Consider the following 26,090-nt stretch of genomic DNA (forward strand, 5'->3'; position numbering starts at 1 on the left):
GTCACTCCGCAGGCATCTTTGGATATTCTGTTGCTATCTCTGAGTTTTATTCAACTGTACACGCCAATGCTAGCAATTAGAATTAATCAAAAGATTAAGGCTCAAAGTAATCCATCAATTACCAAGTTGAAGAATGAAGATGAGGAAGAAAAATAAAAAAAAAATAATAAAAAAAAGCATCATCAACAACAGAAGGACTATAAGTATGGAAATATTCAAGAACATATCACCTAATACATTTGTTTTTTATTCTAGTCTGGCACATTCACATCAAAGGGTAAGCTCATTGATGTGAATTCTGTAGGGGTGTTCTAAACTGACGGTGAAGTGACAAAGGAGGAGGATGTACCTCAAATACGAAAGCGAAAAGAAAGTTGAAGAGCACGAGAGCAGCCAGGAAAAGGGTGAAGCTGAGGCTGATGGGGGCAATCTGTCGGAGCTGGATGTTGTTCTCCAGGAAACCCCAGTGGACGGGTAGGAACATCATCACTGACGTCATCAGCACCAGGATGATGAGAGCTACCACAAATAACACTGCGTGGGATGAGATAAAACACAGAACACCGTGTCATTTATGGCAAACACAAGCACCAAAAGAGCACAAATTCTTTACAGCAGGATGATTAAAGACACCACAAACAACACTGGGCAGGATGAGATAAAACACAGAACATCAAGTCATTTACGCTTTTAAACATAGACATCCAAAGAATACAGAGAAGATGTACATTCGTCACATCAAACCCAACAACCTTTTCAAACTCCTTTTCATCTTCTTTTCTTCTCTTTCTTTATCTTCTGGGATTTGGATCCCAATCCAGTATCATGATTTCGCAATTTTGTTTTACTTCTGCATCAGAAATATGCACAGAATATAAACTTGTACACAATTGCACACATACAAAATTGCTCTCTGTCAATTTTAACTTTTAATACTGCAGAGTTTCTCAGGCACACGGCATGAAATTTTAGTGAATTGCCACTGGCATTCAATGCATGTAGTGGAGACAAGAACATTCATGTGCATTTTAAATTCAAAATGCACACGAACATTCCTCGTTTTACAGTACTCTTCATAAAGTTTGAATATATCTACAGTAATTCATCTTCCTATTTTCTCATACATGGCATACTTTATAAAGATTCGGTAGCCTGGGGATACCATATAAAATTGTACACTAGGGGCAAGGCTGGCCTGGCTTGGATATATTTGAGAATCCTTGTGACGAATTGTCTTGACAGCTTTATCGAAGTACAGACACAGCTGAAGAATCTTGAATGGAATTGACCGTTACCTATGAGTGAATGCTCTGATTCGCATTTTCACTAATGGATGCTATTTGTCGTTTTTTAGTGTATCTAGTGGGCAGCGAATTCAATCAGGCCCACCCATGTGTTCCCATGGTACCAGGTCTTTGAGCATTTTTTCTCATTTTTTTATTTATTTTTTTTTTTTTTAGAGAGACGGGCAGGGGAGCCTGCAGCATTTCCACCCTTGTCATCTGTTCATCACTTCAGAACTTTTCCCAAAAGAAGTGTTCGATGGACATTTGTGCCAACACTTTTGTCACCAGATTCCAGACTCACCATTGGACCAAATTGGAAGACGATAGGGGGCGCCCTTCGAGAAGGCCGCAGCGAGTATGATGTACTGGAAGGAGGAGACGAGGAATACGACGGAGTTCTCGTAGCAGAAGATGTTCTTGTCGGGGTCGGAGTGATGCTCCAGGGGGGTGAACCTGAGAAAGGAGACAAAGATTCATGTTTGTTTGTTTGTTCATTTTCCATCTGAGAAGATGGCTGGATAGCCCCTATTCAGCTATGCTAAGCTGGTCTTCCATGGGGTCCAGTTGGATGTGAGGCAGGACCATTTCATCGGGTTAAACACCCTGCTCTTTGCGATGAATGAATGAATAAGATCTTATACGTGCATGAGATGTGACTCTCTCACACACGGGACCTCCATTTTATGTCCTAAGCGAGGGACAGAGTGTTTTGCCTCTTGCTAGAGGGGATGGTATGATTACACACAACATTGCTCAATCCAGACTCGGGTTCGAACCCGGGTCGCTTGGGTCAGAGGCAGACGCGCTACGGACTGAGCCAACTCACTGCACTGAAGCGACACAGCAAAAAGAAAGTAATCGATGTGGTACTATCAATATTTCAACTCGTCTTTTGAACTCTGAGCTTCAATACGTCTTACACACAGATATCTCCACGATTTGGTCTTTAAGAGGTGATCCTTGTTTCAGACATTGTCATTAAAGGGATGGTATAGTTTTGGTTGAGATGGGGATTCAGATTTTAATTTTTGGCACGATGATTATATGTAGAAACCAATTACATGAAATATTAAAAAGCATACAATTTTATGAGGGATGAAAGAATTATTTGATGAAAATCGGTTTTGAAATGGATGACATATCGTCTGTTGAGAATGAGAAGGGCTTTAAGTTATCTCGAACACTATGGGTTTTGTAATTTTATGAGGGATGAAAGAATTATTTGATGAAAATCGGTTTTGAAATGGATGACATATCCAAAAACAATGAAAAACAATGTGGTCCTTAACCAATCTTTTATTTAGGACTTCTTTATTTCCAGATATCTCAGTCATTTCAAAACCTACTTTCATCAAATAAACTTTGAATTCCTCTTAGAATTGCATGCTCTTTCAGATTTCATAACACGTTCTCATTATGTCACAAAAAGTTTGAAACCTGAAGCCCCATCTAAACCAAATCTATACCATCCCTTTAACATTCGGCCTTCGAGCTCCTAAATTGACTCAGCCTGTAACAGAACCCCCCTGTGCCTTGCAGATTATACGGCAAAAGACAAAAATGCAAGTAAAAATGAAGAACTTACAAAGAAGAGACAAGCTGTCACAAAATACAAAATCAAAATCTAGAAAGTCAGAGCACATCTTACCACGGCTGAGTGAAGAGGAGAAAGTATGCGGTGGTCTGAATGGCACCCACCATCGCCATCTCACAAATGATAGAGAGGAGGATGGTTGGATTCGTAATGCTCCCTGGAGGGCGCTGCTTAACAAGCTTCGGGGATGCCTTGTTCCGTCCCACTGAAAGGTACATCGAACAAAGTGGAGTGTTTTAGTTGTAGCAGCTAACAACTGCAACAAAAATTGCAGCTTCAAGAATTTACCGGTAGTTCAAATTATACATGTACAAAAGTTGTCCTAATTCAGTGAGTTAGTAAGAATTGGTGAGTGTGTGTTTGCTAGAAGTATTCTCTGCAATGTTCTTGACTTTCATCTTCACAATTGCACAGATTTACTCAGCAATTTACAATGAAACATCTACAGTTATCTATCTCTCTCTCTCTGGAACATTTGGGGGATTTTGTACAGCCAATTGGAACAGGATTGTCCCACTACAAATACAACCTGTTCCATTCTTCATTTGTGTTTATTTCTATGAGACAAGGGAACATTTTTAGCTACATTTAAACCAGCAGGACATGTTTTACAACTCAAAGACCTACACAGGGCAAGTTGTCAAAGGGGGAATGCTCCCCGCACAAAGGAACTAACATGTATACATACACAACATATACAATTTACAAGTACATTTATACGATTGGTACATTCACTGTAAAGGCTGTCATTTTTTGAGTACAGATATTTTTGTGAATGAGGTCATAGACATTTTCATGAGATGTTGTTTTTGTGATTTGACACTGAGGCTAATGCACATATAAGCAGTGTGAGTAATACTAAGTAATAAGAGCTATGTCATGTATGCGTAGAATTTCCCACAAGAGCCAACGCAATATACATTCACAGAAACTACTAGTAGTGCACATTCATTTATACTCACAGCATGCACACCCAGCAACCTTGATTACTGCACTTTCTCGTGCTTAAAGGGGATGACTAGTAACTGATCAGTGGGAATCAGTGAGAATGCTGGGGGTTGATTGTTCCAATCCTTGTGGGATTCATTTAAGAGTACATTACATATCTATTTTTGGGTGAAAATTATTTGCTTCAGAATGGTCTCATATTCAAGTAATGTGCAGTTTCAAGTAATGTGCAGTTCAATGTTTCCAGGTTAGCATGCCTGTACAGTGACAGGGTGATCGTTAACGGGCCGTTAACGATCGCCCCAAACACAACAATAGATATATAATGTACTCTTAAATGAATCCCACAAGGATTGGAACAATCATCGCCAGCATTCCCACTGATTCCCACTGATCAGTTACTAGCCATCCCCTTTATGGTTTGTCGCTAAAGAGGGAGTACACTGTATATACTCACACATACACACTGACATATACAAACAGAATCAGGGGTACTATATGTGACCCTGCACCTCAAAACAAACAAAAAGTCGCCAGACATGAATTTTTAGTTAAGACCATATTCTAAAAGAGCAGACTTTAAGCTTTAAAATGATGTATAACTCAAATCAAATGGACTCTCCTAACCTATCTAAATGTTGGAAAGAAAGCACAAACTCAGGAAAAGTGTGAACTGAGAAAAGAGGCTCTGAAGTACAGTGTATATTCAAGTGCTTAATCTTTACCAAACCGTGCTGGCTGTGCGATGAATGGGACAAAAAACAGGAAGTAAACCACCAGAGTAACAACAATGAAGTGATTATCAGATTAAACTGAAATTAAGCATGCCTTATTAACACATTTTGTCCATAATTAATGCCAACTTTCAAAGCAGTAGCACTATCCTTTCAAAAGTTATTAGAGTTGAGAGTGAAGAGTGTGGCAAGGTTTTTCAGAAATGAAAAAGGGATTCTAAAGACACACCTAGTCACACTATTCTACCAAAAATGTTTGAGATAAACTGCTAAAAAAACACACTTTCCTGCCCGTTTTATGATACCAAATTTTAGCATGATGTAAGAGAAGACCCGCTCTTTCAGAAAATATGAAAAAGTCAAGTTCGGCTAGGTTGACCCATTTCACTTATTTTCAGTCCTCACGCAAAATCAGTGTGTGCGACTTTATGTTCGTTTTGAGGTGCACGGTCACATATTATATGCCACATATCTAGCGAGTCTAATTTTTCATGAATCACAACTTCCCGACAATTTCATGAGTGGTTAAATTCGCGTTTGTGGGGCACAGTCCTAAATGAAGAAGTGTATGCATGCACATCACATTCATGTCAGGATCAGAGTCAATATTTTTGCGTGTGTTTCAATTTGTGAATACAGCGGACTCCTGTTATAAGGAAGTCCTTGGGACCAGCAATTTTCTTTCGTTATAGTCAAAATATCGTAATGACCGAACAAATAAACAGTAGAAAACATAGAGCGGATAATGTTACGGCTTGAATTTTTATTTCATTGTAACCGGAATTTTGTTATAACCATGTTCGTTATAACAGGAGTGCACTGTAGTATACGACAAACGAAATTCACGAAAAAATAAAAACCTTGTGAAATATTTGGTGTATACAGTACGCTCATACTCACTCAGAATGGCCACTGTAGTTGTAATAACAAGGTCCACATATAAGAACTGCCAGTCACCGAGGTTGGAGTCAATCTGAGTTTAAAACAATATTAAGTGTGTTACACGTTATCTTTCAAACTCTCTCTCTCTCTATATATATATATTTCATTTTAACCAGCTCAAGACAGTGAGGAATTTCAGAAGGCATGACAGATTGTAGTAAAGAATGATGCATGTTACAGACTGAAAGAATTATCTCACAATACTCATAGTAACAACACAATAGTAATCTTACATGTTCTGGAAACTGCTTTCATATGCATGTTAATGTACACATGTACCAACATAAATTTCATAACATTTGATATTGATAATTCACATATTTGGAGGGATACCAAAGTTTCTCAAACATGATTATTATCATGACAGCACTGCACAAAAAACAAGTATTCTAAAAGACACCTCCTTACATGTAAGTCCACCAATGCCATTTCTCTTCTTGCTATACTACACTTCAGCATACAAGACAAGTGCTCGGCCTGAAACAGCGAGTCCTTCAATATTTTCTATTTACACTATTGTCCCAACAGACAACGCCCCGAACATTTTGACATCAGCGCTGATGCAATATGAAACAAGATGGCTGTATGTGCTCATTTTAACCCGTTGAGGACGGACTGATTTTGCTACAACGCGCATTTCCCATAGACCCCTGCCAAAGTATACTCGGGACTCGTCCTGACCAGGTTAAGCAGACAAACCAACAAACGAACAAGACAACAGACAGACAACAGACAGACAGACAGGCAGACAGACAGACAGACAGACAAACTCACCCAATAGAGGATCATGACGGATACAAACTGAATGACGCTGTAAAGGGCCATGTACTTAAACACTCCAAAGGATGTCATGAGGGCAGCTCGGCCCTCCCTGGTAAAAAGACAATAAACAAAACAAAATATGGTACAATTAAAGTGACATCGCTTTTGTTTATGATGTACTCACATACCCCAGGAGGGTGTTCAATAAACTAAACTAATCTACACAAAATGTCAAATTAATTTAAAAGCAGATATGAGCAACTTCAACATCTAGATCAAACAAAACTGTTGAATCCTTGAACACCCTATATCCAGATTTATGTTGACATATACACATACAAGTTCTGACTTTCACAAGAGAATTCTGGACAGCATAAAAATATACTTATTCCTGTGTTTGTGTCAAATAACACATCGCAAGATTTCTGTTTCTTTGTCTGCTCTGTATATCAAATACATATCCTGTCAAAGGTGAGCTGAACATAAACAAGTACTTAACATCAATCATGTGACGGATTCTAAAACACACAACAATAAACAAACAAACACACAAAACAATCTCTGCTACCAAGAAATGATGTCACATCCTTATAACAGTCAAATTTGTTCGCACAGACATTACAGTATTTTGAGCATCATGTTTCGGTCAACAATTTTGCAATTACAAGCCCCTTCGCCCTAAAGAGTCATTGCTGCAAAGTTACTACAAGTCTGTAATCACATGACGCAAAGGCTATGATCTGTTTTTTTCTTTTCCAAAGAGAAAATTTGCTGAAGAACCTTGCACAGGTCAAGGATAGAATTGTGAAGCAATAACCTCATCGAAGGCTAACCATTTGTGTGCTTGGAGTACTGACTGGCACAGAAAACCCCATAGCATTGTACACACTGTCCAAAGTTCCTGGCACAGAAAGGGGTAAGATGTAATCCTTACTAATGCCACCATTTGTGAAGCTTTGCGAAACTGTACAATTCTATTACTTTACAACTGTAAGTTTCATTTTAGTGACTCCCCATTGTTCCAGTGGTAAGATATCACTTCAAGTCATGCGGAGCATGGAGTAACATTTTAAATGTTAGACAACAATGCCAGTGCAAGCTCACCTGATGACGGTGGGCACACACGATATGTCGGGTACCATGGAAGTGAAAGGTGATGCCACCGAAGCTTCTGCCTCAGAGAGGGAGATGCCGGCATGGGCCGTCTTCAGAGCTCCGCAGTCATTGGCCCCATCCCCGCACATACCCACACAGTACCTGCAAAAAGTGACCAATCGCAACAGCCGTTTCATACACTCACACCAACACTCATATACAAATTGTGTTAGCATCATAAGGAAATAATCAGACAATGAACCCCTTTCTATGTGTAGCAAGTTGTTTTTGATTATGAAGACTAAGTTCAAGAAGCGACAGGTTCTCAATGGGCATCACAAGCCCATGTACATATCTGAAACTGAAGCCCACATGAACAGGGCACTAATCATAATGGACACAGCATTATAATTCAGAAACACAGACTTACACTTGTAAATGCATATCAGCTGATTGGATTTCAGATAGTCCATGCTTGCAGGCATTTTGAAGATTTGCGTATCATTTTTTAAAAAACTTTGTTGTTTTCTTCAAAACACTCACAACAAAGACAAATCAAAGACAAATCAATACTGGGACATGTGGTCATCCACCAGTAGAACACAGAACATGAAATAAGAAGGAAACTAAACACAGAGTATGCCTTTCTCTGCTTGGTGTTCTCACCCTAAATTCTGCAGCGCCTCGACGAGTTGTGTTTTCTGATCAGGTGACATCCGTGCGTACACAGTCCCCCTCTGGACAATCTTCAAGAACCCATACGTACCAGGAGCAAAGGTTATTTTAATCACTGGTTCCAACACAGGATAATTCCCAATACATTGCAAAACACAGCATGTCAGGACTGCACGTGCAAAAGCTTGTTTGGTCATCCAGGGAATACTTTTCCAACTCAAATTTGATCAGCAATTTCAGCTGATGAACAATATTGCAAACTGTATCCTGCACACTTCTTTGGAAGAAAACTGCTACACAAAAGTTAGTTTGTATAGCAGTGGTGTAAAATGCACAGCAAATTGTAATGTGATACCAGGAAAATGATTCCCTGTATTAAATAAATCCTTTACTACTTATTACTTAATCACACTGGAGGCTTCTGTCAGAGGCGGTACGTGTAGTAAGTATTCTATTTAACCCTAAAAACGCTTGGATATTTTGAGATAAAGGGGAGGGGAGGGGGGGGGGGAAGGGTTATCTTCAGATCTTTTAAAATGTTGGTTCTGGCACATGTATGGAGGGGTTGATATGTGAGGATTACAATTAGGATTGTTTTCTTTTTTTCTATAATGATACATATGGGTTTGTTTGATATCAATTTGTCATTATGTAATCTGCAAGTTTTTGTAAAATTGCTAAAAGATTTACATCATGACCTAAGACTGCCAGTGTCAATTGTGCTACTTCACAAATTAAGATAAGATTTTTCCATGGCAACCAAGTACTGACTTTCCCCAAGAGTCCACTATTGAAAAAAAAGCAAGACTTACCTTGTCCATGATGTGAGGGAAGTGAGTCCTGAGAACAGCAAAGGATTTCCCAGAGACGGCAAAGTGGAAGTTCTCTGCCTCAATGGAAACATTAATCTCCTATCAAAGAAAGAAAAAAGACGAAGAGGTGCTTGAGACAAGGCTAGTAATATCTCACAGTTGTTGGGGTGACAAACTTTGTATCTCAACTTTTGGCGAAAATCACTTTTTTGGATAAATTGTCAGATGATCAGTTCAGTGATGTCCTGTCCAAATTCTAGCTGTCTAATCTGAAAAATGAAGCCACTAGGGTATGTCAAAGAAAAGGTGATCCCTTTTGTGAAAGTGCTCTGGCTGTCATATTTTTTAGCTCTCCAGAACATTTGACAATTTTGAGGTTTTGTCACTCCAACAGCGATATCATCACCGAGGGTGACAAGACCTTGTATTTCAAATTTTGGTGAAAATAACTTTTTTGGATTAATGGTCAAATAATCAGTCAAGTGATGTCCTATCCAAATCCTAGCTGTCTTACCCTGAAGCTACCACAGTACAGATGTATGTCAAAGGAAAAGCAATTTCATTTGAGATAGTGCTTCGGCTGCCTTTTTTTTTTTCCAAAAAAAAAGACTGGGTCTTAGCACCAGTCGTAGAAATTTGACATATTGAATTTCTACGACCAGTCGTGGGCTTTCAGCCAATCACGATACAGTATCATGCAAAGAGTACAGAAGTGCACGTAATGCGCACTGCATGCGCTTCTATACTCATTGGTAACCTACTGAAGCCAGGATGGTCGTAAGACTAGTTTTAAGGTCAGGTCGTATATTGTGCGTTGCCAGGTCGTCTGACCTGGTCTTATGGTTTTAAGGTCGTATAGTCATGAGTCGTACAGTGTGCAGCGGGCTTTAATCAAGTAATTCAAGGTTACAACATAAAACTTTGAGGAGCTGATTCACCTCCGAGCCAGATGTGACACACTCGGTGCTTGCGTCGGGGAGCGTGTCATAGGACCACTCGATGCGAGCTGGCAGCTCGCCCTGGGGCGGGAGGGCATTAATGACGATGACCTTTGACATGGGAGCCACCATCTTGCAGTCCCTGGCCACACTGACGGCTGTAAGCATGTTGTCACCTGTAAGGAGTCAGATTCACAATTTCCAGTTGTGGGACATGAAAAATAATTAGAAAAAATTGCATGACAGAGAATACAAGCATGGTGAAGATGAGAAGGGTCAATCTTTTACATTGAATCAACACAGATGTGCTGTCAAAGTCTTTGGGCTGTAATCTAAAGTTTGCACTCAAATATGTACAGGTGGGACTACTCTTGGTGTGATCATACCATGCAGCTATGAAATTTTCTCTACAGTCAACATTTTCAATAATCACATCATGTTTTTGAAAGTCTGTGATTCTTATTGCAGAAAGATTTTACAGCAACTACAATTTCCCAAATCTTTTTCAAAACACTTTATCCCTTGATGATATCTCTAAGAATATCAAAAACAATTTTCTCTTTTTTTTCACACTGTGACGTCCAAGAACAATCAGTCCTACAGCAACAAAGCACACTTGATGCAACAGTAATCAGGTCATGTGCATATCTCCAAAATAACTTTTCTTTTTTCTCAGTTGGTTAGGCACCTCACTTGTTTTCAGAGCATAATAATTCATAAGCTCCCCTGTCGAAACAATCTACAGAATTCATGCTCTAACAAAGAATGAACTTGCGTGGACCATGAAACCAGAATAATCTCACAATTAACACTTGGGGAAGCTTTCATTTCACCGTTTTGCAGTGAATGAATTGACAAATTTATCTATATTCATATTGCCAAATACAAGCCTTTAAAGACAGCCAATCCCTTTTGCATGCAAATTTTTGAAAAATTGGTGAGAACACTTAGGTATTGAAGAAAACACTATTTGGAAACCTCCCGTAAATTTTGAACTCAAGAGGGTCTTTATTTGTTTAGATAAATTGACCGTTAAGATTTGAATAATTTTTGCAAACTTCGCAGAAATTACAAATCCAAATACTAGTCTAGTTTTACAGACCTGTGTGATGCACTTAGTTGTACATGTACAAGTTCATGTAAGTGGTGTGTTGTTATTTGCCATTGATAACAAAGTAAGAGAAGCTAGTGAATTCTTCTTTTCTAAAAGCTTTAACATGCATATCTGTTGTTCGAAGTATAAGTATTATATTACAACCACAGGAGGATTAATGTATGCAGCTGTGCCTAGTACACAGAATACGTTATGGTGAGCGTTTGGTGCATTATTCGAATTTTAATGGCTAACAACCTTCAAATATCACAGAAATGTTATAGATTTACAATAGTCTTGTCATTCTGGTGGAATATATCATGTTCTGTGCTATTTGGGTAGGAATGCAAAAGGGAAGGGCCATCTTTAATGAATGTTTTGTCGTTGGCAGGCGGATGTACTGGCAAGTATCATTTATACGGATTACAGCATACATGAATAGTCATTACATCACAGATATTTATCTCAGTGACTTTAAAAACTTTCCTCTATCTCTCCCAGTATGTGATATACACTGTACACAACCTTGAAGCTACACACGAATCTACAAACTTCCCTCCAACTGTAGTTAAACTGAATTGAATAATGATCCATTCTACATGGCTGTAATCGAAGCAATGGACGTTTGAACACAAGCGACCATGATACTGACAACACTAGGTCCAATACGTGGGACTACACAAGTCATCTGCAGAATCATTGTAACAGTTTTGTTTCTTCCATGCTTAAGGTCCAAACGTACATTACACTAATCCCACTGCTCACCAGTTACCATGACGGTACGGATGTTGGCATTGTTGAGTTGTTTGATGATTTTGGTGGTGACTGGTTTGAGTGCGTTCTGCATGATCAGCAAGCCAAGGAATTGAAGCTGCTTCTCTAGTTCCGTCCTACCGCAAAAAAAAAGAAAAGAAAAGAAAAAAGACCACAGAAAAAAAGACTTTAAAGGGATGGTATAGATTTGGTTCAGACCTGGCTATAGTTTGTTAGTTTGTTTGTTTATTGTTGGTTTTTTTTTTTTGGGGGGGGGGGGGAAAGGGGGTGACAAAATGAGAAACCTCTTATAAAATATGAAAAAGCATGCACGCGGAATTCAACATTTATTTGATGAAAATTGTTTTTGAAATGGCCCAGATATCCAAGATAAAGTGATACTAATAAAAGCCACCTTTTTATTAGGATTGCCTTGTTTTACTTTGTTTTTGGATATCTCAGCCATTTCAGAACCAATTTTCATCAAATAAATTTTGAATTCCTCCAAAAGTGGTATGCTCTATAACTTTTCAAAGATAGTTTCTTAGCATCTTGCAAAAAAGTTACAAATTAAATCCTCATCTTCACCAATACTAGACCACCTATTCCAAAAATTTCTAATACAATTGTCTTGTACCCTGACACTACATTAAATGCATCTACGACTAAGTACATTTTTTTTTTCGAGAACATTTTAAAATCAAAGTTATTTCATATCTCAACTGATGCATCTTGAACTGATCTGGACCCACACAATTTGGCACTGATCTTTGGAACATGAAGTGGGTTTTCATAGAGAACCACAGATCTAGTAGACGTACCTCTGAATCTTCTGTGCATGATGCCAGGAGAGCTTGGGGTCAAGGGGTTTCCAGGCCACAGCGAGAACTCTGAACCCCTGCTGGGTGTACTGCTGTAGAGCCTCCTGGAAGTCTGGAGGGACTACAGACAGACAGACAGACAGACAGACAAAGAGGGGTATAAACAGATGGAGACATGCATACATACATACATGTCAAACATACATACATATAGACATGCATACATACATGTACACACATACATGTATACATACATAGTATACATACAAACAGACAGAAAGACAAGCAGTCAGAAATATAAACAGAAAGACATAAAGATATACATACAGACAGACATATAGACATACAGACAGACACACAGACAGGAGAGGCACGCAGATACACACACATAAAGAAAAGTAGACAGTGAAGGAAAGGGACAACAACGTACAGCGACAGAAAGACAAAAGGACACAGATGAATAGGAGACCAGTCCAAAGCAGACAAAGAATCCATCGAAACATTAAGACGGGATGAATATACGAATAGAGACAGAGTAAATAGAAAGACAGAAGAAGACAAAGGAGGATGCAAAGTAACAGACAGAGACGATGAGACAAACAGAAGGACAGATGACAGACAAACATCCAAACAGAGAGACCGAGAGACAGAGAGAGAATGCGAGACAGAATGACATCCCTTTACAGAATTTCAGACAATTGCTCAGTTTGAACTTCATTTTTTAGCCTTTATTTGAATCTTGATAGAAAGTTTGATCTTCAAAATTCAAAAAAACAATTAAAAATATTGTTGCGGTGCAGCCTTCACAAATTTTCAATGACCTTTTCTCATTCACGACATAGCACATCATCACTTGCATTTGGTACTAAAACTGACAAATGAAAAGGTACTTGACTGAGTTTTGTAAAAAAGCAAACAGACATGAATTCATAGGAACAGTGATTAATTGCTCAATACATATGCTCTGCATATTCATATAAATTCTCTTTACATACATTTGCTGTACACATACTGTATCCATCATATATTTTGCTGATTGAGATTTGGACAATAGACAGTTTGGCGAATGGTTGAATTTGCGAACAAAAACCACATTGAAAGATTGAGAAAAAGGTATTATCCCTTTTCAAGAGAAAGTTTAGCCATTTACCACCTTGGAGACAATAAATTAAGTGCATTTGTGTTTCTAGGGATGGCAACATTTTTGTGAGCTGTCAATTTTCAGAATATCAATTGACTCTTGCAAATCTGTGAAAATAAAAAACACTGAGATATACAACATATAGAGTATATCTATATCAACAATTGATATCAAGTTTTCACTAGCTTACTTGTAGTTGGATCTGATAACGATGCCACCATCTCTGGCGCCCCCTTCACGTAGACGTCCATGTGTCTCTTGCCCAATGTGCGCGTGATGACGCACATGCGCTGGAGACTGGACGAGAACGGGAACTGACGAACCACACCGATTTCATACGCCTCCTGCGCGGGGACAAACCACACCAAGAAACTCATGGATTTCAACATCACTGACTTTCACGACGACAATAAAATTCTAGTACACGTTGTAGCATTGGGTATACTATTGTAGAGAAACAGCCCAAAATCTGCTCTGCATAATAAAGATACACAATAAACATCTATATGAAGAGTTTGTTTGCAAAAACCAATAAGTCCATATTTGACAAATGGAGATATTTGCGATTAAAGGTCAAGAAAAATAAAGAGAATAATAAGAAAATTTTTGCCTCTTTTGACCATAACTTCAAAAATGTACCTTTATATGTAGTGACCAATATATCATTTAAAAGGTATTATTTTGTACTTTATGACAGAGACCGTACTTCAAAATCTTCAAAAATGGACTTATCGGTTTTTGCGAACAAACTCTTCATTTATACAATACATGCATTTGCTTTGGCATTACTATGTCTATCAAAAGAGCATTGTGATACAGCGTAATTACGTAGAAATTTTTGTGCATTTCGTGCAACAAGAAATTAGTGCAAAAATGAAAGCATACCATTTCCTTTTTTTTTTTTGCTTGTTACATGTAGCAACATTTCATGTTCTGATTCTACGGTACCGAAAACAGCTGAGAAAATGTCTGCTTTTGCAGTACTTTGCAACATGGGCGCAGGTACTCACCTCTCCATCGATGGTGGCCACGGGAACAGCCTCGTTACTCTTCGGCTTCACTATGGTTGGGATGAGGGTGTCAAAACGACTCGTGTCAGGACCTGGCTCTTCTAGTTCCTGCCAGGCGGCAAAGATTAGACAAACAAACAATCAATCAAGTAGGCAAGCAATCCATCTGATGTAATACATTGTAGCTGTTATTTTTGATGGGGTTTAATTTTCGCGATTTTAATGAATTACTGTTGGGCCGCGAATTTAAGAAAATGTGAAAATAAAGTAGCAACAGTAAAGTAGCGTGCCCTGGTATGATGCTTTGGTGAAAAATCACGAAAACAACATCTCGCAAATATGTCTGTCACCTCCTCATTCGTGAAAATATCTGTACAAGAAAATAACAGCATTTACAGTATTGTGACAAAGTGTTCAACATACAAGTGGAAATCTGCACTGTTCTCTGTATCTAGCGCATCCTTGCAAGATCTTCTTATCTGCGGCCGCTGTGTGTGCAGGACGTTCAGGTCTCTAAATTCTTTATTCCCGCACAAAAAAAAAAAAAAAAAAGAACGAAGAAGGAAACCTTCGCTGACATCATAAGATGCCCATATAGGGTATAAACAGTTTGACCATATTTAATAATAATAATGTACATTTATATAGCACTTATTACAGTAGTTTCTAAGCGCTTAACATTTAAATCTTAGATTAATACATGTATAAGGATTATGAAAAACATAATAAATTATATAACATTACGTTACATAATATTACATTAAATTACATTATATTACATTACATTACATTACATAACATTATAATAAATAATTAAACAAAATAAATAGGATGACATGGAATCAGTGAATCAAACTATAGTCCATTGAATAGATATGTCTTGAGTCTGATTTTGAAGGTGTCAACAGAAAGAGAAACAGAAACAGAAACAGTTATTTGACGCATAACACCTCTTCTGCATAGAGGAATATATTTGAATGGTATTACAACTTAGAGGACTTCCATAAAGGACAAAATCTCACCCATTCCGTTGCTTCAAACATCTTCAGGTCCAGCGGGTCTCCTACCAGTTCGCCCTCGATGCGGGTTAGGGAGTGGCACGTTGCCATGGCAGCAAGGAATGGACCCCGTGGTAAGGTGGAAGCGGTCTTGACGGGTGGGAGAAACATCTTCTCTTCCACAGGCACTACGCCCCACATGTCAAGCGAGTCCTCCGTTAAGGTGCCGGTCTACGGTAGAAAGACAAAATGTTCAAGTTTATAGGCTCCACCTGCTATTAGGTCATACTCATCACATTTTCCTTCTTCATCCACTTTGTCACATTCCTTGCATATTTCAATTAAACATCATCATTCTTTGAAGTCATTCTCTCGATTCCACAACCTCGATACGCAAGGATACATGGTATGAAAGTTCATCATTTCATGGTTACGGCTTTAATAGTAAAGTCAAACCTGTCTTAGTGACCACCTGTCTATAGTGACCATATGATATACGGCATCTATAACAAGTTCCCCCTGAGAGAAAAGCCACGTTTAAGACCCAGTCTATAGTGGCCACCTGTCTTCAATGGCCTCTTTTTTTTTCCTCCCTTGGGCGGCTGTCATAGACAGGTTCAATGCTGGCATGCACCAAAATTTGGCCACCTGGTGATCGTCGGAGCTCACAGCAGTGTGGGGGACATTGATAAAGGCTTATGGAGATGAAAGCTAAAGGCAATGAGCAGAGGACGGGGGCTACCTTGTCGAAGCAGACGAGCTTGACCTTCCCACAGATGTTGATCCTCTCGGGGCTGATGCAGAAAACTTTAGCCTTCTTGAGGCGGTGCTGGGCGTAGGCCGTCCCCACGGTCATGGCTGCTGGTAGGGAAGGCGGGACCGTCACTGTGATGATGTCCAGGGCCTTGTAGATGATGTCGGATATCTCCGTCTGCGCCATCACGACGTTGAGGTAGGAAAAGTTAAACATTTTGTTAGAAATACAAGCGAAAGTTCATTTTTCTGGTATTGTAAAAAAGCACTTGACTTACCACCTCCTGAAGACTGGAGAAATAATGACGCCCATGACAAAAGTCACTGACAAGTCAAGTGAAATGTACTTTTGATAAAACAAAACAAAACGGGAAATTTTCCTACTGTTGTACTATTGTAACAGTTGCAGTCTTCTCATCCACCAATGACAGCACATGATTTGGTCAAATACTTGTTGAAAAAAAAAACAACTTTGTAGTTTTGAACAGATCGTCCCATTTTCCTCAAACTCCTTAGTTTTGTACTAGTTCCACATCCACTGACTCCACATACATACAGATGTTGTAGATAGGCCTAACATAGTGAGAATACTGGCCACACCCTGTGCACATACATTAATAAGCCTCCCATCCTCTTTTTTCCATGAGAAAAATGGAGATAAAACTTAAACCTCTTGCAAGCACTTGCACTGCAGCACAGCAGTCATTTAATTCAGCATCATATTTTTTAATCGCATTGCTTCATCCTCAAAATATAGCTTCCTAGTTTTCTTGTGCCATTAATTCACTGATGCTTTTGTTTCAGAATCAATGATAATCATGTGTCACTCATAAAAGATATGAAATACTGAGATTTCAAGCATAACTTAATGGATAGCTCAACGTGATTCAAAAGAGTTGCATAAGATACAGAGTCAGGAAGAAATCAAGAATTCAATTTGACCCAAAACCAGACTGACATTGTACTTCCTTTATTTTAACAGAATGAAGATGGTAATGTGTCTGATAAATAATACTACCATGACACAGTGCTGTATAGAAACAATTCTATGCTACAGAAAAATCACAAACTATAGTTAAATTTAATATTTTCCCTCTCTGTCAGAGAAAGTATCAATGGATCTGACGAATCAAACTCACGTTCGGGAAGCGGGAAAGGACGATGACGGTGTAGACAATCCCTACGACTCCTGTTGGAAGACAAAGGTCATGGTGGCAATTATTTGGCACTACATACAAAATGGTAGAAACAGACATTAAAAACAAGAAATGTTGCTATGGCACCTGGCATGCCTCTGCTGTATCGCATCCTCCTCCCAATCGTTCTACAATACAGTATGTCCCCCCAAAAAATTACAATCAGATTTTTGCACTGATAACTTCTAATATGATGAAACTGTCTGAATGCTATTTCCTGGTCTTGTATAACACCTTACCTATATTTTGCAGAAAACACCATTCAATTTGGTAAAGTGGTCACAGAGAAATGTGGAGTGTTGGAAAGCATGTCATGGGTCTGTTTCTTCCACGTTTAGCACTTGGATACACTTAGAACTGCATATTAATGTGTAAACACAATGGACTGAACTTGGAGGGAAGAGATTCCTGACATGCTCTACAAACGTCCTCATTTCTCTTTAACCACTGAACCAAATCGGATGGGGCTTTCTTAGGATGTAGGTAATAAGTTATAGTTTCATAACCTTAAATTGTATTTGGATAGATTCAATGTGCCAATGTAGAGGACAGTTTTGCTTAATTGACAAATCATCACAACCTCTGTAGTAATACACATACTGTATATGCTATAATTTTCGCGTACATAAATTTTCGCGAATTGCCGCTGTCACACATTTTCGCAAGTGGTTAAATTCGCGACTGGGGGACCAGAGAAAATATGAAGTGGCAAAGAAAGTGTGAATTTTCAACTTACTAGCAAATAAGAATGATACTAGTTATACACTGCATGAAAAAAACTTAAAAAACTCTGCGAACTAGTAAGTTAGAATTCAACATTTTTGAAGTGGTTAAGTCCGTCGCACTAGATTTCTGACGAGGGGTTGCGATAATGGGATTGGCTCTACAGTATTCGTAAGAAGACGTGGACTAGCCCGACCACCCCCAGACGCCGTTGTGCTGTGCGAATGCTACTTACAGCGACTGGGCTGTGTATCTCTAGTGTAGTATTCAGATGTGGACGTGCTATGTACATAAACTAGCTTGGCCAGTCATGGTCTGTTCGGTAAGCCGTGACATGGTACTAGTACTGAAATGTTCGTATCATCAAGGCAATGGATTCATTTTGGAAGGTGATATTTTCGCGTGTTGTTAATTTCGCGAATAGCTCCCGACTCGCGAAATTCGTGAATATAAAACCCACGCGAAATATATAGCGTATACAGTACACCATTTTCATGACAATACTTTGCGCAATTTTCATTATATGGGAAAAAGTGGAATTTTACCATTTTCACATGACCTCTGACCCAACGGCCCAATCTTTCTCTACAAAATTATTATGTGGTAATGCATGTCTAATAAAAGTTTAATTGACTAAATACACTAGGTAGTTTACAAGGAAAGAAAAAAAGAGTAACTTCAGCAATAAAAAGTGTAATTTTAGCATTTTAACTGGACATTTGACCCTTGATGTTTGACCTCATGACCTAAAAATTTTCAAGAGAATCACTGATGGACTGATATATATGCACTAACTTTCATGAAGATACCTTAAGCCAATTCCAAGATCTGTCAAACACTTCATGAATTTAACAAAATAATAGAAATTTTGAAATGCATCAACAAAAATGCAAGGAATTGAATCAAATGGTTCATGCATGGTTGACAAAGAAAAACAAAACAACACTATATTTTATATTCAAAATTCATGTGAAAAGTTACAATATTTAGTCAATTTCAGTGAAAAACCAAAAAAACAACCAAGTAAAAAATCAAACTCAAACTCAAACTTATTCAGGTAAACAAACTCTACATGTGGCTTTTTCAATGGCAGGAAATCAAAACCAACCCACAAAAGAACAAGGCAAGTGCCAAAATGTGTCTCTAACATCTACCATCCAAGTTTGGTCACAAACGGACATATACATCAAAAGTTATAGGCCATAATCGAAACGCGCCATAAAAACTTAACATTGGGCCCTGAAGTTCACTGACCCCTGCCTGACCTTTGACCTTGAGGTGACCTTCATGTTTGGTAAAATGTGTAACTCTGAATAATCACTCTTCCTTCCAAGTTTGATTGAAATTAAAGTCCTCAGTAGAAGAGTTATTCAAGTTTTTCTAGCGTTACAGACGGATGACGGACGGATGACGGACAGATGACGGACGGACGGATGGACGGACAACGGACGGATGGACAGATGGACGGACAGAAGCCGCAGGCGAACCCTTAATCTCTCCTCACCTCCAGTGGGCTCTACAAAAACTTGCAAGTGATGCCAACCCCACGTTGTGCACCCAAGGTGACTAACAATAGTCAGTAAAATGGTATCTACCAGACAGATTGTGCCATACGAGAAGAAGATGAAGAAGTGGGAGGAAGCCATATCGAGAAAGGACTGGTGACAGGGAAGGTACAGCGTCAGGGCTACTGCTGGGCTACTAGGCTACTGGGCTGCTGCAACCATCATAGATCAGGCATGAGACAGAGAAAAGTTGAAAAAAGAGGAGAGAGTTTGCGAGGGAGCGCAGCGACCAAGCTGCGAGGGAGCGTAGCGACCGAGCGGGGGGAGGGTTTTGGAGGGGGGTGTCCCCCCTCCCACGGTGAGGACTTTTTGAAATTCAAGGTATGAAAAAACTCATTTTAATGCATTTTACAACTGAAATTTACTATTGTTATGAGGTACATTTTACAGAGAAACATTGTGATAATTGAACTCATGAATGACACTTGCAAAATCTAAAGGAAGGAATAGTATGCTTATCTGTTATACCTACGACCTACTCAAATGTGAGGCCATAATAAATCACAGTAATGTACACGCAGGTGATGTCTTGCTGGATTCAGTTCATGCGGGTACAAAACAAAAAAATTTAAATAAATCACAGCTTAGCATTGCCATTGTTGGCTGTCTTTACCTTAGTCCATTAACAGTTTACAGTGCGCAGACCAGGCAAAGTATTGCTGATCTTGGTCCATGTAGTCTAGTAGAGAATCATGTATGTATAAAGACAGCTGAAAATAAATCATACATGCAGCTCAGCATTGTTGACCGTCTCTACGTCCATGCAGCTCAGCAGTGAGGAAAATCACGGAAATTTTCCCGACTGTGTATTTTCTCCCCAGAATTTCAAAATCCGCGGAAATCCGCGGATCCGCGGAGAAATCTCATGCCTGATAGATGCTTGTTTAAGGGATTGTATAGTTTCGGTTGAGACCCATCTTCAGGTTTTTATACATTTCTTGGTGAGATAACGAGAATCTCTTATGAAATGTGAAGAGCATGCAATTTCAAGAGGAATTCAATGTTTATTTGATGAAAATTAGCTTTGAAATGGCCGAGATATCCAAAACAGAGCGATCCTAATAAAAGGTGGGACCCACCTTTTATTATGATTGCTTTGTTTCACTTTGTTTATGGATGTCTCAGCCATTACAAAACCGATTTTCTTCAAATAAACTTTGAATTCCTCTTAGAATAGTATGCTCTGTACCATTTCATAAGTGATTTCTTGGTATCTCACAAAACGTTTAAAGCCCAATTCTCATCTCCACCAATACTATACCATCCCTTGTTGAAACTCACCCAGCATGCTTAGAATTCCGATGAATTTAAGTGAGTCTTGATAGAATTTGAATCCAACAGGTTTGGGATACAGAATGGACCGCACGAGGTCACCCTTGAGAGTTGCAAAGCCTATGAGATGGTTAAGAAAAAATGCAAAGAAAAGAGAAGAAAAGAAGTTTGATGCAATCTTTACAATGAACACCTGCCAGTGCAATATTATAGGTGCATAGCACAAAGCAAACAGGGTGTAGTAATCCAACCTTCGAACTATGGTTTGATGAAGAAACTGCCATGGAAGTTGATTGTATATGGACATTATTATTCTGTTCTGGACCCAGGCAGCCAACACTACTGCAAGTGAAATTGAACAAACATGCGATCAATATGTGCACTGATTATCAATTTATATTTCATACATATTATTTGTGAAGTGTCACATTTTTTTTTTTTTGTTTATGTCTATCAAACCACCTGTTTCAGAGACTCAAACTCTCCCGTTTTCGACGGGAGATCTCTCACCGAAAGTCCTTTTTTGCAAAATCTCCCGTTCTCCCGCTTGAGATTTAATTTCTCCCACCCTGGCTCTAAGATGTATTTTTTCTCATTTGAAATGATCTTTCTCCCGCCCAAGCACTTTAAAAAAAAAAAAAAATATACGAAATGAAGTTTTATTGAGCCAAAATATATGATTTTTAGTGCCATCGTATGTTGAAAAATAAGCCTGAGATAGCATTAGAGAGCACCTAGAACCCCAAGGGCCCAGAGCTTTCAGGACCCTTAATTGGGCCTTGGAGCCCGACCGCATTCAGGGACTTCGCGCACATCAAATTGGAGTCTCCAGTTTGCCAGGGATTTCAGGCGGGAGAATCTCCAGATCAGAAGGAGCTTGGGGTTGGAGTCTCTGCTGTTTATCTTTAATCTTCAGTCGCATACATATCAATTGAATGAATGAATGAATGAATTGCTTTATTGTCCATAAAGGAAATTCTCTTTTCACTGTTTTTTTTACATGTAGTCCACATAATGAACAAGACAAAAACATTTTCAATTACATATTACAAATTGACAAATTCATCATAGTTCAAAGGTACATATTGCATACCATGTAATTCTGCTTGCCCAATGTATACATAAGGATAGCATATGAAATAGACCAAGTATGGATAATATACAACTGTCTTGTAAATCAATTTTGGCCAAAAAGTTCTGTATCATATAAGTCATAAAAAGAAAACTTTCAATAATTGCTCATATAATGTTTTCGTTTAAAGAAAAACTAGATATATCGCTACGGCGACTGATATGCCTCCGCCATAATGCATGGTTATCCTAATAGGTATATAGTACAATGTCTTGACAATGTGTGATGACAGTTTCAAACAATTGGCAAAATATTAAAATGACAGGTTTGACACAAATATGCTGAATGTCCACTTTCCTAGAACTAGGTTCAATTGGATGAATGATTAAAATGTCAGAGTACAGGTATTTGGGGAACTGATGATTTTTACTTGACTTTTGACCCTTTTATAAGTTTATGCATTGAGTAATTTTTCAAGGTATTGAGAAAAAGTATAATTTCAGTATCAAATGGGAAAATAGCATTATCTAAACCTGGCCTTTGAACTTTGACCTCACAGTTCCAAAGAGAATCACTGTTAGGTTGAACATGCATAAATATGTAAGTTTCATGAAGATACCTAGAGTTACTTTTGAGATATGGAGGAAAGAGTGCAATTCAGCACTTTCACTTGACCTTTGACCTTTTGGCAAGAAACCTCCCACAGAATATATATTGGGTAATACATGTATACATCAAGCTAAAAAAAAACCCAAGAAACCTTCATTCATTGCATAAATATAAGGAAAGTAGTGAAATTTTGAGAAGTTGACCTTGACCTTTGACCCCCCTGACCTTTGACCCATGACCCCCAACTTCTCTAGATAATCACTGCCCATCGGTACAAGCATATATACTAAGTTCCATGAAGATACCTTGAACCATTTGCGAGATATGGAGAAAAACATGAAATTTTAACTTTTTTCACAAAATAACCTGTGACCTTTGACCTTTGACCCTGTGACCCTAAAATCCACACAAAGTATTATCCCCCAAGGATATACCCTCATACCAAGTTTGATGTAAAACCACCACACGGTTCTTGAGATATAGACAAAAACAAAACGGGACGGACGGACGGACGGACGGACGGACGGACGGACGACCCGAAAACATAATGCCTCCGGCCACTTCGTTGCGGAGGCATAAAAATATATATATATAATGATCTTTAATTACAACATATGAGTTTAAGTTACGAATATATATATATATATATATATATATATATATATATATATATATATATATATATATGGTGAGATGTATGTGATTTATCAGTATCTTACATATCATCTTCTTATCTTTCTCTCTTTCTATTCCTCACCTGTCCTAACGACTACAGCTCGGACCCGCTCTGAGCCGTAATACCTGGTCTGAATGATCTTGGTACCACAGAAGAGCGTATGTCTCTTGTGGTCATCCGGGCTGTAGTACTGTGTTTTCTCCCCTTCCATTGGAGGGGGGTGTGGGAGGGGCGTTTTGGTGACTGGCACACTCTCCCCTGGTTAAAAGCAATCAAAACAGAAAATAGAAATACCAATGATTGAAGATTAAAAGACAAGTTCATCCAAATATTGGTGTGACAATCCATTCAAAAGGTATAAATTGCTAATTTTTCCAAGAAAAGCAGATATTCCCTCAACTTGTTACTGACACATGTTAAGGGTGATATTGTAATAATGTTCCCCCTGCAATCTGAAAGAGGTAAGTGATGTGCTCTTTAATTCTGCTTGAAATATGAAAATATGCTGAATAGCAAAAAGCAAAATTATAATAATATTTTGGAAGGATTTGAAAATGCTCTGAATCTCCAGATTGTGCATACCTACACAATGACATGAACATGACCCAGGGCACATCAGTATGGAGAGTTGCTTTAATAATTTATGATTCCTTCACATGCCATTCACACATGCCAGAGTTGACCATTTTGTGTGTGTGTGTCCACAAAGAATTCACAGTTTTTGCACTGTTTTAAAAACTGATTTTCCAAATTCAAAACTCAAATTTGTCAAACTTGATTTCGGGTGCATGTGAACTGGACCTCTGGCAGTGGGTAACACCTACCTGTCAGCATGCTCTCATTAACAATGCAGTTTCCGCTGACGAGAGCCGCGTCGCAGCTCATGATGCAACCATGTGGAGGGATGATAATCACATCGCCAGGAACAACTTCACTCGAATTGATTGCCTCTTCTGATATTACAAAGAAAGAGAGAGAAAAGAAGAATGGATCAGAATAAATAAGAATCAAATGAAAGGAGGGGAGAATGGGGGAAGTGAGATGAATAATAATATGGGCTTAACAAAAATCATTTTTTTTTTAAATTAATTATAACATATTTACCAACTTTTACCATCAGAAAGAACACTCAATTAAAAAAAAAAAATGCTTCATTCTATAAGTATACGTATATTGCCTAGCAAATCTATGACTATTTTTCTTTCAAATGACCAGTAGCTACATTAGTATAGAGCCATGACTTTTGCAAACAAAACAGTGGCAGAAATTTACTAGCAAATCCACTAGAATACTGCTTCATAGTCAATTAAACCGCATAGAAGCGCACATGTGACAAGATTGGAATTGCGAGAGACGCTTTAATTGTTCAGTGGCATATGACGATTTATCAATCGTTTTGGGCAGGTTTGTGCATTTGAGCAGAATGTGCGAACTTGGCACGTAGTCGACTGAGTCGGGTGTGCGAATGTGGCACATATAGAGTTAACGAAACTATTTTGATGACAATAATGAATAGACAGAAAAAAAAAAATTGTTATAAAAGATTCTCTTACCCCCATAAACTCTGCACACTGTGACCATTGATTCGTGAGAGACCATGTCATGTAAATCCTGAGCTTGCTGCAAATTTGACAAACAACAAGGATCACAACATGTGCAGGCAGAGGGGAACAAACATATGCTTGCAGATAATGAAATATAGCATTAGGGAATGCTGTATGCAACAAACATACAATAATCTACTCATACATTCAAACATGCCACACATGGCATTCCTCTTTGATTGATACATGTAGGCACAGTGCTGACTTCATGTTACGATGCTAAAATGCACTTACAACAACATTAAATGTGCCAAATGATTATTGCCTATAATTGGTGACTTCTGCAAGAGTGCATTTGTAACATATTGTGACTATGAATTGTACTGGTACACAGTACTGTAAAAGTGGAAATTTTCGCGCATTTTGCGCAATCTGAAATCAGAGCGAAAATAAAAGCACGCGAATATTTTTGCTTGCAATATGTTCCAGTAGCTGATGTCTGGATTTAGCAGAATTAAAAACATGCGAAACTCTTCTTACCCAGCCGAGCACGAAAAATTAGTCGCACGAAAATATCCACTTTTACAATAGTAGTAGCAGGGGCGGATCCAGGATTTCCGTAAAGTGGGGGGGGGGGGGGTGCAAACAATATTTCTGGTGTTCCTTCCAACACCGAGTTTCATATCAGTTTTTTCTTTTCATTTCTTTTGTTTTAACAACAAATAAAGAGGGGGCGCGTGCCCGGTGGGCCCCCCCCCCCCATCCACCACTGAGTAGTAGTAGTAGTAGTAATAGTACGGTAATAGTAGTAGTAGTTTCAGTAGTAGTAGTAGTAGTAGTAGTAGTGGTAGTAGTAGTAGAAGTAGTACAGATGTACTAGTAGTAGTAGCAGTAGTAGTGGTAGTAGTAGTAGTTTTAGTAGTAGTAGAAGTAGTACAGATGTACTAGTAGCAGCAGCAGCAGCAGCAGCAGCAGCAGTAGTAGTAGTTTTAGTAGTAGTAGTAGAAGTAATACAGATGTACTAGTAGTAGTAGCAGTAGCAGTGGTAGTAGTAGTAGTTTTAGTAGTAGTAGAAGTA

General features: G+C 38.6%; 1 protein-coding gene across 1 annotated transcript in view; it reads right to left on the reverse strand.

Annotated features, from left to right (window-relative positions):
- LOC140239182 (polyamine-transporting ATPase 13A3-like) overlaps nt 1-26,090 on the reverse strand; it is a 48,593-nt gene that overhangs the window by 972 nt on the left and 21,531 nt on the right. The window contains exons 9-28 of the mRNA XM_072319064.1: nt 25,022-25,088; nt 24,293-24,421; nt 23,550-23,726; nt 21,121-21,231; nt 17,495-17,544; nt 16,345-16,533; nt 15,627-15,833; nt 14,632-14,712; nt 13,785-13,935; nt 12,454-12,574; nt 11,645-11,769; nt 9,787-9,962; nt 8,849-8,947; nt 8,028-8,107; nt 7,371-7,523; nt 6,279-6,375; nt 5,463-5,535; nt 2,935-3,085; nt 1,588-1,739; nt 350-534 (exon numbers count right to left, since the gene is read on the reverse strand). Of these exons, the coding sequence (XP_072175165.1) occupies nt 350-534; nt 1,588-1,739; nt 2,935-3,085; nt 5,463-5,535; nt 6,279-6,375; nt 7,371-7,523; nt 8,028-8,107; nt 8,849-8,947; nt 9,787-9,962; nt 11,645-11,769; nt 12,454-12,574; nt 13,785-13,935; nt 14,632-14,712; nt 15,627-15,833; nt 16,345-16,533; nt 17,495-17,544; nt 21,121-21,231; nt 23,550-23,726; nt 24,293-24,421; nt 25,022-25,088 (2,574 nt within the window). The remainder of the gene's footprint in view (nt 1-349; nt 535-1,587; nt 1,740-2,934; nt 3,086-5,462; nt 5,536-6,278; nt 6,376-7,370; nt 7,524-8,027; nt 8,108-8,848; nt 8,948-9,786; nt 9,963-11,644; nt 11,770-12,453; nt 12,575-13,784; nt 13,936-14,631; nt 14,713-15,626; nt 15,834-16,344; nt 16,534-17,494; nt 17,545-21,120; nt 21,232-23,549; nt 23,727-24,292; nt 24,422-25,021; nt 25,089-26,090) is intronic.

The sequence above is a fragment of the Diadema setosum genome, chromosome 15 (genome assembly GCF_964275005.1).
Source record: "Diadema setosum chromosome 15, eeDiaSeto1, whole genome shotgun sequence".
In the NCBI taxonomy this organism is placed as follows: domain Eukaryota; kingdom Metazoa; phylum Echinodermata; class Echinoidea; order Diadematoida; family Diadematidae; genus Diadema; species Diadema setosum.